The 12387-nt window shown below is 56.0% G+C and overlaps 1 protein-coding gene and 1 pseudogene across 1 annotated transcript; one reads left to right on the top strand and one right to left on the bottom strand.

The window, feature by feature from the left end:
- The window catches only part of LOC148161840 (acrosin-like), a 481356-nt pseudogene that overhangs the window by 398529 nt on the left and 70440 nt on the right, over positions 1-12387 (top strand).
- On the bottom strand, positions 443-6029 carry LOC148161845 (acrosin-like). The gene is made up of 5 exons (XM_088020537.1): positions 5953-6029; positions 4768-4974; positions 4250-4533; positions 1487-1632; positions 443-961 (listed from the first exon to the last, which is right to left on the bottom strand). Exons 1-5 carry the CDS (start codon positions 6027-6029, stop codon positions 443-445), a joined length of 1233 nt encoding a protein of 410 aa, XP_087876663.1.

Genomic DNA, 12387 nt, shown 5'->3' on the forward strand with positions numbered 1-12387 from the left:
CAAAACTTCAGCCTGGGGTCATTCTCCAATGGACTCAGACCCACACCCCTCCTTCTGAGTCAGCTCACCTCACAGAAGTGCTCCAGGGCCCACCTGCACTGATTTAATAAGCAGAGACTCTGAGTGTGAGATCCAGACCATACCTAGCCTGTCACCCCAGATCACCTTGTTCCAACTTCAAAAATCAAGATTTAGGAAACCACAATAGCCACTGACATACAAGCAATTCCACCTTGTTGGAGGGTGACAGAGGGAGGACAGATTTGCTGGGGGAGGGTTTGGATTGAGTCGGGGAGGGCAGGTAGGAAGAAGTCCAGAAAGCATCTCTTCATAGATATATATAAATATATTTTATATCTATATTTATATTTATATTTATTTATTTCATCTTTGTTTTCTTGGGAGTAAAGGGCTCACTGGGTCTGTTGGAAGTGGGGTCAGATCAGGAGGCGGTGGTCAGTTCTGGGAGATCTGTGGCCTCCATTTCATAATACCCCTTTGCATTAGAAAAGGTCTTCCCCTTCAAGATCTCTGTAAGTTGCTGTAGTCGCTTGGCAAAAGAAAGTACTTGGGGAGCTTTAGTGAAAGGTGGGGGAGCAGGTGGGGGTGGGGGTGGGGTTGGGGCCGGGGGTTGGGGTCGAGGTTGAGGTCGAGATGCAGGGGGGCTGGGAGGAGGTCGAGGAGGCCTTTGGATGTACCAAGGAGGGCGAGCAGAAGGGCGGGCAGAGGGTTGTCTAGCCAGGATTGCTTGAGAAGTCGGATGGGGAGGGGTGGGCAGTTGAGCCATGTGCAAGGCATTAGAACCGATCTTGGAAGCAGTCCAGTTCAGATAGGGCCAGGTGGCCGTGTAGACTCCGGGGCGCTTAGCTCCGGCACAGCCTACCCCCCAGCTTGTGACTCCCACGACCACATAGGTGTTTGCCACGTTGTCTCTGCACATGAGAGGCCCGCCGCTGTCCCCCTGCCCAGAAGGACACAGAAGTCACTCTCTGAGCCACTTTTCCCCTGCCCAGAAGGGCCATAGGCTCTGGAAGGACAGTTTCTTCAGTCCCATGGCTTCTTGCTGCCATGAACACAAGTGGTGGTGGTAAACTTTGAGTTGGTATCAACAGCTTCAGGTGGATGTGAGAAGGGGATGGATTGTCAGTGAGGAGGGAAGCTAAGCGACCCATGTGTCCATGTATGAGGCATTATGCATGCATGGGCATGTGTGTACAAGTGGATTGGAAGGTTTTGTATTCTGGTGAGGAGAGGTAAGCATTCTCTTCCAGGGTGGTGTTCTGGTGGTATGATCTCTGTGTCACGGTGGGATAAAGCTCTGTGTGGTGACTGGTTCTTTGTTGGGGCCCCAGGTGTCACCTCCCATCCTCACTGCTACAAGATGGGACCAGGGAAAGGGTCACTGAAGCAGGGCCCTGGAGGGAGTGGAGTTCAGGGATTCACAAAATAGGTGTTGACAGGGAAAGGGCGCCCGAAGGGAAGTTACCTGGCAGGTGTCGATCTTGCCTTCAGGGTACCCTGCACACACATTGGTTGAATGAATACGCCTGTTGTACCACTGGCTGTAGTTACATAAGTCGAGGTCGATGAGGTTCACACGGGCCTCCTGCAGTGTAGGTGCGATCCTGTAGGCTACAGCCAGTTGGATCGGTGGTCAGTGATCACAGAAGGCACTTTTGGGAAAGCCCTGCCTCCTCCCTCCACGGAAACCCCATCATCTTGAAATGCTCTACTTCAACCTAAAATCCATGAAAGTCAATGCCCCTGGCCTCTCCTCAGATACTTCTGAAGGATGTGGGGTGGTGGAGGCATATGCAGGTGAAGAGGAGGGGCAGTGCATGGAGGCTGAGCCGATGTGGCTGCAGGAATGTGTGTTGATGCCAGATGATTATTCACAGCTATAGCCAGGATGTGTCACCTCATTTACACTCCACAGTGACCCCCTGTGTTAAGCGCTGTGACTCACCTTGCCTCCAATCAAGAGCTTGGAGCACCACTTGCCCAGACATCCTGGTAGGGATGTGGTGTGGCTTGCATTAGGACCAAGGTTTTCCTCTCTACACTCGAATCCAGGACACACATTTCATTTCCCCACAGTACGGCTCTAAGAACCCCTCATTGCTTCTTATCCCCCGTTAAACCCCTCAGCTCAGTTCTGGACAGGATCTGCTGGAGTTGGGCAGATGAGTCCCTCCCTGCACGCCTCCCATCCGTTTTGAAGTTACAGAGAAGGAGGAGCTGCAGGATGGCCTCCACACACACAGATCTGTCAGGGGCATGGGTGGTCGGAATAACCGGAAGGCAGGTCAGAACCTCCTGTACAGCCCCAGAGGCTCCATCATGACCTTTGGGTTAAGAAAGGCCCAGCCCAGGCTATGATTCCATCAGCCAACCTCACACCTGGCTATAGGGGCAGCTATCCCCTCTTCATCAAGTGGCCTACCCCCACCACGGCCGCACCCACAGCCCAGCCACAGCCTGGTGGGTGGGTCTGAAATCGCCTGCATCTGGGTGGAGAGGTGGCGGATCACACTTAGAACATGGCAGTGGAGGCCAAGTGGGAAGACAGAACCAAGTGGAGCAAAGTGGATGGAGCTAGGCACACAGCATTCAGACTGTGTGTTTGTGTGGCTTGGACTGCATCTCCAGGCCCTTCAGGTCAACTTTGCATACCACCCAAGCAGGGTTAGTTTTGTACTTGCACTGTCCCCACGGCAGGGGTGACATGGAAATGACCACCACAACAAGCCTGGTCGCTTGTGGTGGTGACCTTTTAGATCTATGGAAGAGCCAGATGACCTGGAAGAGAACAGGGTTTTCTCAATCCCAACACCTTGGCTTTAAATGCTAAAAAGTCCACAAGAACCTGAAATTCAATGGAAAAGGAGGATTACCCCAGAAGCATATTGGCTCAAGGAGGAGGTAGAAAAAGGAAGGTCTGCAGGAATGTCACAGAAATTTGGAGGCTGGGGATTTCTTTAAGACTTGGCCTTACCAGTGGGGGAGGGATTCACCAGAAGATGGTAGAAATCCCACTAAGTTGAGGAGGATTCTAGAACAAAAGAGGCCTTGTGTGATGTCCAGGGTGTAGCTGGGAGCCTATAAACCTTTTGAGAGATAGGACAGCAAAGGTGGTGGTAGGAGTTGGAGTGTAGATGGGAACGCTGAGATCACCCCCCCCCAGGGACTCCAAGAACCATGGGACACTGCACCCATGTTTGCGTGGGTGGGCAGAGCAGGGTAGGCCGGGGGTGGGACAAGAAGAATGCTCTAGAGGCCTCAGCAGAGCTATGGACATCAATAGCCAGACAGAGGTTGATACCCCAGGTCAAGGAGGGAAGGGCCAGCAGAGGCCAGTGAAAACAGGGGTGCCTGGGAGGAGCAGCAACCCAATCAGAGAAGGGGGGTAGCCTTGAGAGAGGGAAGAAGAGTTACAGGAAGCATACTGAAACTACCAGGGTTTTGTCAGCAGAAAATGCTGAATTTTGAACCCCAAATAACTGAAGTGCCTTGAATTAGGAGCCCTCAGTTTTCCATTATCAAGGGACAGAAGAGCTTTCAGTCTCTCTTCTCATCCCCAATGTGACTGGGTAAAAAGTCCATGTGGTCACCTGTGCAAAGCTGAAAGGCCTAACCTACTCGTCAAAACCTTGCTGCCCACTGCTGGCCTGCCAAGAACCCTGTCCCCTCTCTCCAGAGAAAACGAAGTCCCTCGGATGGGGAGGGTGGATTCTCGCATTGTGACCAGCGACGGTGGGGAGCAGAGGTTCACTGAGGTCTAGAGGGCTGGGCTCTGGGGTCTCAGAGCTCAGAGACATCATGACATGGCCCTTCCACTGACAGATGGGGAAATGGTTGTCCAGAGAGGAGAGGAGTTGGCCCGCAACCACAAAACCCCAACTCGAGCTCTTCTCCAAGTGCCGTTTCAGGGGACAATCCCCCATTTCCAGAAGGTAGCAACTAGGGTTCCAGGCTCCAGATAGAGCCACAGCCCATACCCCATTCGAAAATTACCCAGGTTCTCCTGGGACTGCATGCTCCCTTCCACCCAGCGACCACACGAGCCATCAGTGGTGAGGTTGTGGACAGGGGACTCGGCTGCCAGTTTCTCCCGCTCTAAAAGGGGATAGTGTCCCCCATTCTGGTGGACATCACCATTAGGCACCACATATGGCCCCTGCACTTCAGAGATCACTGAGGGAATGACCAGCAGTCCCCCTACCCCTGTGAGAACCCCTCCTGTACTCACCTTTCTCTTTGAAGAATCCCCAGCCAGCCACCCAGCAGGCCTGGGGAACTCTAGGTGGGCCCGCCCTAAATTGGGGCAGGCAGCCCGTTCCAATGAATTGCCCACAGGGAACGGGAGGGGTGATCTTCATGAGAGCGATGTCATTGTGCTCTAAACTGGGGATGTATTTCTCATGAATGATGATTTTCTCGACATATCTCTCCTGTTGAGGCGGCTTCGCTGGCTTATCGTTCCCATACACAATTTCCCTTGCTCCAAAAATCAGTCTCCAGTCATATACATTTCTGTGGGCACAGAGGCAAGCCAGGTCATCCTCAGAAAGGACGGGCTCGACAGAAACCTCTGGTGACCATGATCCTCAGAGCCCTCCCCCAGCAAGGGCCTGGGCCCACCCACTCATGGTCTGGTTGCCACAAGGCCCAGAGCCCCGGGGAGACTGCGCACAGAGAGCCCTGGAGAATGTCCCTTTCTGGAAAGAGCCTTTCTGAAGACCTCCCTCCACGCGCTCCCACACGTACTTTTTGGAGACGAAGCAGTGGGCAGCAGTAAGCAGCCAATGGGAGTTCAGCAAGGTGCCTCCACACGCATGGTACCTTCGGTTATTGTGGGACGTGAAAACCTGGAGGCTGACCATCCAGGGCCAGGCCCCGATTGTTCCATCCTGCCCTCCGACGATACGGCCACTTCCCAGTGGGTTCTGCCTGAACCCTAACCCACAGGGGGCACTGGGGTGAGACCAGGGGCACAGTTCAAACCAAGAAGAGGCACAGCCTGTCCTCGCACCTGCACAATGGGGGAATCAGGGCTAGAGGGCTGGGCAAAGTGTGGCAACCGGGAGTGTGGAGGGTCCGAGGGGGAGCTGCTGAGGAGAGGCGCTGTCAGGGCGGTAAGGAAGCAGGAAGCTGCAGGCTTCAGGAACCGGTTTTGAGGAGTATGAGTTCTGGGGTCTTGTGGGTGTAGCCCCAAGGCGAGGAAGAAGGTGCCATAGGAAGCAGGACTGATGATAAGGGCCCTAGAAATATGGGAGATCCCGAGGCAGAGGAGGAAGCTAGAGGTGGAGAGAGAGAGTTGTAATGGCTTGAGGTCTTTAGAGCCAATTCTGGGCAGGAGACTCAGAGAACAGCCACAGGGGTCTTGGGGCTGCAGTGTGGGGTTGGATGGTGGCAGGAGGAGGGAGAGTAGCCAAGGCAGGTCCAGTGATCCCAGGTGTGGAGAACAGCGGGGGTCCAGGGGTGGAAGTTCTGGGAACTGGGGAGAGGCCACAAGATTTTGGGGGTACCCTGGGGGCTGTGAGAGTCTAAGGTGGAGGGGGGACCCTAGAAGAATGCCATGACAATACCCTGGGATCTTTGGAGTCAGCCACAGGTGGGGGCACCTCAGTATCTGTGGGAAGAAAGGGGTTTCTAAAAATTGGGACTTGATGTGCAAGAGGCAGTGAGGTCAGTCTCTAGGTGAGGGAAGGGCCCCAGCGTCTGTGCTACGGGAGGCATAGGAGCCAAGGGGTCAGCCCTGGTTTCTCTTGGCTGATGAAGCTGGGAGCACGAATGGTCTGAGTTGGGGATGTGGGTCACACCCGTGAGACCCAGGGGACTACTAAGGCCCAAGCTTGGCCTCCTGCCTAGCCCTGGACAGAGGGCATCTGGGTGGGGCTTGCTATTCAAAAGACACTCTTTCCATCCCCCAGAGGTGTCCCTGACACTTACTCACACGTGGCGTTATCTTTGGCAACCACAGACACTGCCAAGGCCAGCAGAACGGCAGTTGGCAGCATCTCTACCATACTCCTGCCCCAGCCTGGCCTGGAAGCCCAGTGACCTCACACAGCTCTGTGGCCTCCTGACCAATCAGCATGGCTACATCCCCCTCCCCCACCCCAATAGTCAGGCCAGGCAGGAGCCCTTTAGCTTAACCGGTCCAGGCTGAAAGAAGATCCCAGGTTTCTGTACAGGCTCCTCTGCACCCCTCGGGTGATGGGGGCTCATGTGCAGCCCCCTCCCTCTGTCCCAAGGCCAGGATCTTCATTCCCAGTTACCCTTCGAAGGTTCAGTATCATCTGAGGATCCAGTTTTGTGCAGTATCAGGGTCTTCCCCTCATGCAAGCTGCAACCACAGTTCCTGTTCCAAATCATGGGTTGAGGGGCAGCTCTGTCCCTCTGTGTCAAGATGATGCAGCATGTCAAGGTCACAGGGTGTTGGGCTCACCAGATTAATCGATCCTTAACCCTGTGTAGGGCAAATTGTCTTTCCCTCTTCCAAGTACATACTATCAGCACACTTTTCAAAGAGCCACTTTGAATTTCTCTAATTTAGGACTACAAAGCCCACCTTTCTATTCACTGCTTAGTATCACAAGGTCTGGTGTTTCCTACCTGAGTGTCTCCAGGTCTCCTCTCTGGGACCTACATGCAGGAAGATGTGTCTCCTATACTTGAGGGTCAGGAATTCTCACCACAATCACCTGAATATCCTGAGGTTTCATTTTTTCTGATTGTCAGGAGACGACATCTCACCGACGGGAGCATGACAAATGCTCACCTCACATACCTGCATGTGAAGAAGTTTCACCTTCCTGTAGGAGTGTGAGGAGGTCACACGTCCACCTGCATGAAGGGCAGTGTGCCCTCCTCTCCCTGAGTGTAAGTTCTCCACCAGACCATCTGAGCATCAACAGGTTGTCCCTTGCCTACCTGCGTGTCAGGACACCTCATATCTTCTTCCTGAGTGTTAAGAGTTTTCAGATTGTCAAATGAGCTTTATTCACCTACTAACTTCGCTAACTGAATGTCACACTTTCTCAGCTCACATAACTTTCAGGAGATCACATGCCCTTCAACTGAATATCCAGTAGGTCTTATATATCTTTACCTGAGTATCAGGAGCCATCATCTCCTAACCCTAACCCTAACCCCTACCCCTAACCCCTACCCCTAAACCCTAACCCTTACCCCCACCCTAACCTTTAACCCCTAACCCTCACTTTCACCCTAACCCTCACCCTAACCCTAACCCCTCACCCTCACCCTCACCCTAAACCCCCCCTATCCCAGGGCTGGTCAGCAGAGAATCTGGATAGGCCAGCCCTCCAGAGCCCCTGCTAGCCCAGCCAGAGACTCCCTGAGCCCAGAGCGAGCCCTCCCCTGCCTGCCCAGCCACACACTGGCCCCTGACCTTCATGATGGCCTGTTCTTGACCGTGAAGGTGAGCTGGCCAACTAGGAGGGGGAGTCCAGCTGGTGGGACAGGCTGTAGCTACAGGACAGAGTGACACATCTGAGCTAGCAGGGGCCACACTCTGGTCTCCCTCCCGGAGCCTGACCGGGAGCTGGCATCTGGGTGCCCGAGGGGCCGGCACAAAACAGGGTCTGCACTGACCAGGGATCCATGGCCCCCAGGGAGAGTCCACTCTGCCCTCTCCCCGCTCCTGCCTGGCCTCACCTCTCCTCACTGTGTCGCTGCAGGACCCGGAACCAGGCCCCATAGGGACGGGGGGACAGTCCGGGCCGATGGTCAGGGTTCCCCAAGGGACCCAGGGTGTTGCCAGGGCACTGGGAAAAGACAAGGTCTGGGTTCCGGTGTCCAACACCACCCTGCGAACTTGGGAGTAGTAAGAGATACCCTCCCCCAAGTCCGGAGGGCTATAGCACAAAAGGCCTCAGCTTACTCTGATGTCACTTGGGCTGCAGAGATGTAGTGTCCCAAGGGTGCCACAGTCTTATAGAAGTGCCTCTCGGCCTTGGATATCCATCCCCGACCCCCTGTGATCCCAGTCTTGGGAAAATGTTTTCTAACCCCTCGAGGTCCTTCTCAGCAGAGGACAGACTCGGGGCTTGGGGGCCTTAGGACCTGGCTACGCAGAAGGTGGAAGAGCACAGGGCCACCAGTCTGAAGACCAAGGTCAGGGCCCTACTTGTTGCAGCCTCAGGGTCCCCATGTGGAAGAAGATCCAGAATCACTGCTCCGGTCAGGGTGAGGAGGCCTTAGGAAGGAATGGGGCACCAGGACCGGAGAGGGAAACGGGGACAAGGGAGGCTTCTGCGGTTTCTCACATCGCCCATGGAACCCACGGGTCTGCTCCTGTGAGAGACACAGACACAGAGACAGAGAAGGGGACAGAGAATGAACCCAGGACAGAGGGAACCAGGAGAAGTCACAGACTCCATCAGCTTGGAAATAACATCCCGGCATTTTGTGCCATTCCAATCCTGAGAGCGCCGTCACACAGGCCATCCACCCTGGAGGGGAGGGGATTCCACAGAGATGTGTGACCAGGGGTGCCAGGAGCCACTGTGGGGACTGCCCAGCACACGGGCACAGACGAGGCCCTGGGACCTGAGCCTAACCGTAATGGGAGCCCCTGGAAGTCTGTGTTGGGAGAGGACAAGGTCAGAATCAGTTCATTACTACCTTCTCATGGGGGTTGGGACACAGGCAGGAGGGGGGTGGCTTTGCCTGGACCCCAGAGCAGACCTAAGCCCCTCTGAGCTGTGTTCCATGCCAAGCCCAGCCCCTGGCTCATCCTTGCATTGCCAAGTATGCACCAGCCTCCTGTGATAGCAGGCACGGAACATGTGTATAGGTCCTACCCCTGATGGCGTCCCTAGATGTAGAAGCCAGAATACCCCGATGTGCAGATGGGGAGCCTGGGGAGGCCCTGAGAGGCACAGGGTCTGTCCAGGGTCACAGCTCTGGGCACATGCAGGAGCCTGGTCTGAACCCAGCTCTGTGCCCTCACAGTGGGGACACCGGCCGCACCCAGGCCTCCCAGGGGCTGTGGGTGGGCTGTGTGGGTATCACTGTGTGGATGGGGCATGGGGGGAGGGTGAGCATTGAGCATCCGGAGAAGGGGGGCCCTCCTGTGAGGAGGAAGTTGGGTAAGGGGACCCCAGGCAGTGGTGACCTCACTTCTCTGACAACAGAGCCAAAGAGAATTTGGAACCCTGGTAACCAGGCACCCACATTCCACAGACAGCCCCCTGACCAGGTCATTTCATTGGAGATCCTCAAACCAAGATGTTCGCATGTTGCCTGCCGAGGTCCGGAGGCTGCAGGCAGAAGAAAGCGTGCCCTGCAGACGCTGTCCCCCGCTGGGGATTTCCTGTCAGGGCTCCCCACCGCCTCTGGCCATTCGGCTGGAAGAACAGAAAGGTGACACCAGGAGGCCCAGAGCCGGCCACCCAGCCCCACTCACTCTGATGACCTGTGTAGCCCCAGGTGCCCTCCCTGTGTGTGTGTGTGAGTGTGCACATGTGTGTGTATGCGTGTGTGTGTGAGAGAGAGAGAGAGAGAGAGAGAGAGAGAGTGTGTGTGTGTGTGTCTGTCTGTCTGTGTGTGTACGTGTGTCTGTGTGTGAGTGTGTGTGTGTGTGTGTGAGTGTGTGTGTAAAGAGGGGTCATGCAGGGTGGGGCCACCCCGAGCAGGAGCAGGCTGATGAGGGGTCAGATACCCAGTGGGCAGGTCATGTTCAAGGTCAAGGCTGGCTGTGTGGGACGGGGTGTGCGGGCGCTGCCCCTTCTGCCCGAGATTTATCCCGATAACCCTGCAGGGATGGGTCACTGCATCCCGGGTGCAGGGCTGTGCATGCACAGGTGTGTGTCTGATCTGGGAGCAGCAGGGGGACTGGGCAGGAGGACAGTGCGGATGGCCGGGCAGGGCTGTGAGGCCTTGGGGCCGGCTACCGGCCCCTGTCTTTGCAGAAGGTCACGGAGGACATGGAGAGGCAGCTGGCAGACATGCCCTCCTCCCTGACAGAGGGGTTGACCCCACAGGCATCCCGAGAAACAGGTGCTGGGGATTGCCGGGCAAGACCTCCGACACCACACAGACCACTGTCCCAGGTGGTTGTCCACCGGACAATGGTCCAGGAGCCGGAGCCCATGGAGGCCAAGGCCGAAGGTGAGAAGGCCGGGGCTGGGTGTTTGTGGTGTGTGGGGATGCGTCGGTGCTGGCCCCACAGGGAGGAGCCCCCAGAGGCTGGTGTGGGGCCAGGAGCAACGACTGGGCACAGAGCACACAGCGGTGAACTGCAGTTGGGGAGACGTCCCTGTGAGGGTTCCTTCCCGGATGTGGCTTCTCTGGGAGGCCCTGGGCTGGGCTCTGTCTCTGCAAAGGCCCACAGAGAGCAGGCACGGGGTAAGCTTTTCTCCTCTCACAGCTGCTCCACAACCTGAGGAGCTAGAGCTGGATCTGGAGGGAGGGCTGGTGCCTGCAGTGACTTCAGGAGGAAACCAGGAGCCAGCATATGACCCGGCACCTGCCCACGGAGAGCCTGGCGCTGTCCAGGAAGAACTGGCACCTCTTCCTGCGCCAGCCCCTGCCCCTGCCCCTGCTACAGTTCCTGCCACTCCCCCTTGCCCCACCCCAGCCCCTGCCCCTGCCTCGGAACCAGATCTTGACCCAGTTTCTGCCCCTTCCCTTACCCCTGCCTCTGCCTCTGCCCCAGCCCCTGCCCCTGCCTGTGCTCTTGTTCCTGCCCCTGCCCCTGTTCCTACTCCTGCCCTGCCAGAGCCACTGTTCCTGACCCAGATCCTACCCTTGCTCCTGTCCCTGTCCATACTCCTGCCAGAGCCGCTGCCCCTTCCCCTGCCCCTGCCAGGGCTCCTGTTCCTGCCCCTGACCCATATCCTTTCCCTGCTCCTGTCCTGGATCCTGTACCTGCCACTACTGCTGACCCTGTCCCTCCCCTTGCCCCTCCCTCTGCACCTGCTCTTACCTCTGTCCCTGCCCCTGTCCCTGCCCCTATCCTGAGCCCTGCCCCTACTCCTGCTGCTGCAGGGCTCCCACTGCCACATCCAGAGTCCACAGCCCTGCAGGGAGAGCACCTTGTACAATCACCCTTAGTTCCATCGCCGGAACCCGAGACCCCGCCCGATTGTTTCATCCCCTCCCCCTGTGTTACTTCTCTCTGGTACATTTTAACTGTTATTTTATCCTTCCATGTCCTATATACTGTTTATTATTTGTTTTAAATAAAATTTCTTCTTTTCAATTGAACACATCATGAGCATTAAGTACATGCCCAACGCTGTGCCACCACACCCCAGAACATTGCCACAGAATATCTCATTCCCCAAAGGAGTCCCCGAACCAGAAGCCCTCCCTGCCCTTTTCTCCCCCAGCTCAGACCCCGGCAACCCTTAAGCTGCTTTCTCTCTCTGTTCCTTTACCTATTCCTGATGTTTCTGGTATTGGAATCACACAATAGGGGCCTTTGTGTCTGCCCCCCTAACTTCAAAGGGGACTCCTTTTCTTCTGTGTTTATTTGTCATAAAATTTCCCTTATTTGATATTGAAATCCCCGAAGGATTACACATCAGATGTAATCAAAGAGGCCACTTTAGGAATTATGGGCACAAACTCAGGGCCGAGACCCTTGGTCCTGCTGGGACCCCACAGCCTGACCCCAGACAGGACAGGGCTGGTTCCTTCTGAGACCCACACAGAAACCAGGGAAATGCAGAAAGCTGGAAGACACACCACAAAGGGCAAAAGCATTGCTCACAACCCAAAGGCAGAGAAAGGTTTCACCTGACTCTGGTCCAAACCACGCTCCCAGTCACTGGGTTCCACAGGGACGGAGACCAAACACAAGCAAGTCCAAGGCGGAAGGATAGGCACGAAGGGAAAATGTGTCAGAGATGCGGGAGCTCCTGGGGAAGGACTCTGGCAAAGGAAACCCTTTGGAGGCAGCGCTGGTCACCCTCAGACTGGCAGGTGTCTGGTCTGGGCACCAGCAGCCCTGGGGAGAACCTGAGGAAGTAGAGGTCCCCTGGAGAGAATGGTGTCAGGCACCCCTCTCTGGGAGAACAGTGAGCAGCACCCATCCCAGGCCACAGGTGCACCCATCCTCAGCCTCGGACTCAGCCCCGGAAACTCTGACTCGGTTTTTCACACACGTATTGTCAGGAGTGTTCATCACAGCGGTGCTGGAGAGAGCAGGGAATGGAACAACACTAATGCCCAAGGAGATGGATGGGATCCACGGTCCCAGTTCTCATGACAGAATGCCCTGCAGCTACTGTCCCGGTGTCATCCGGGGCACAGGATCCGGGAAGCCCCTCCTGAGACCCACCCCTCCTGCCACCCTGCCCCTGGGAACATTGGGAATTGTTTGAGGAGGAGGGGGAGAGGATCCAGGATGAC

This window comes from Eumetopias jubatus, unplaced genomic scaffold (assembly GCF_037043125.1).
Source record: "Eumetopias jubatus isolate StellerSeaLion01/CBP00866 unplaced genomic scaffold, mEumJub1_p1.0 scaffold_52, whole genome shotgun sequence".
NCBI lineage: Eukaryota > Metazoa > Chordata > Mammalia > Carnivora > Otariidae > Eumetopias > Eumetopias jubatus.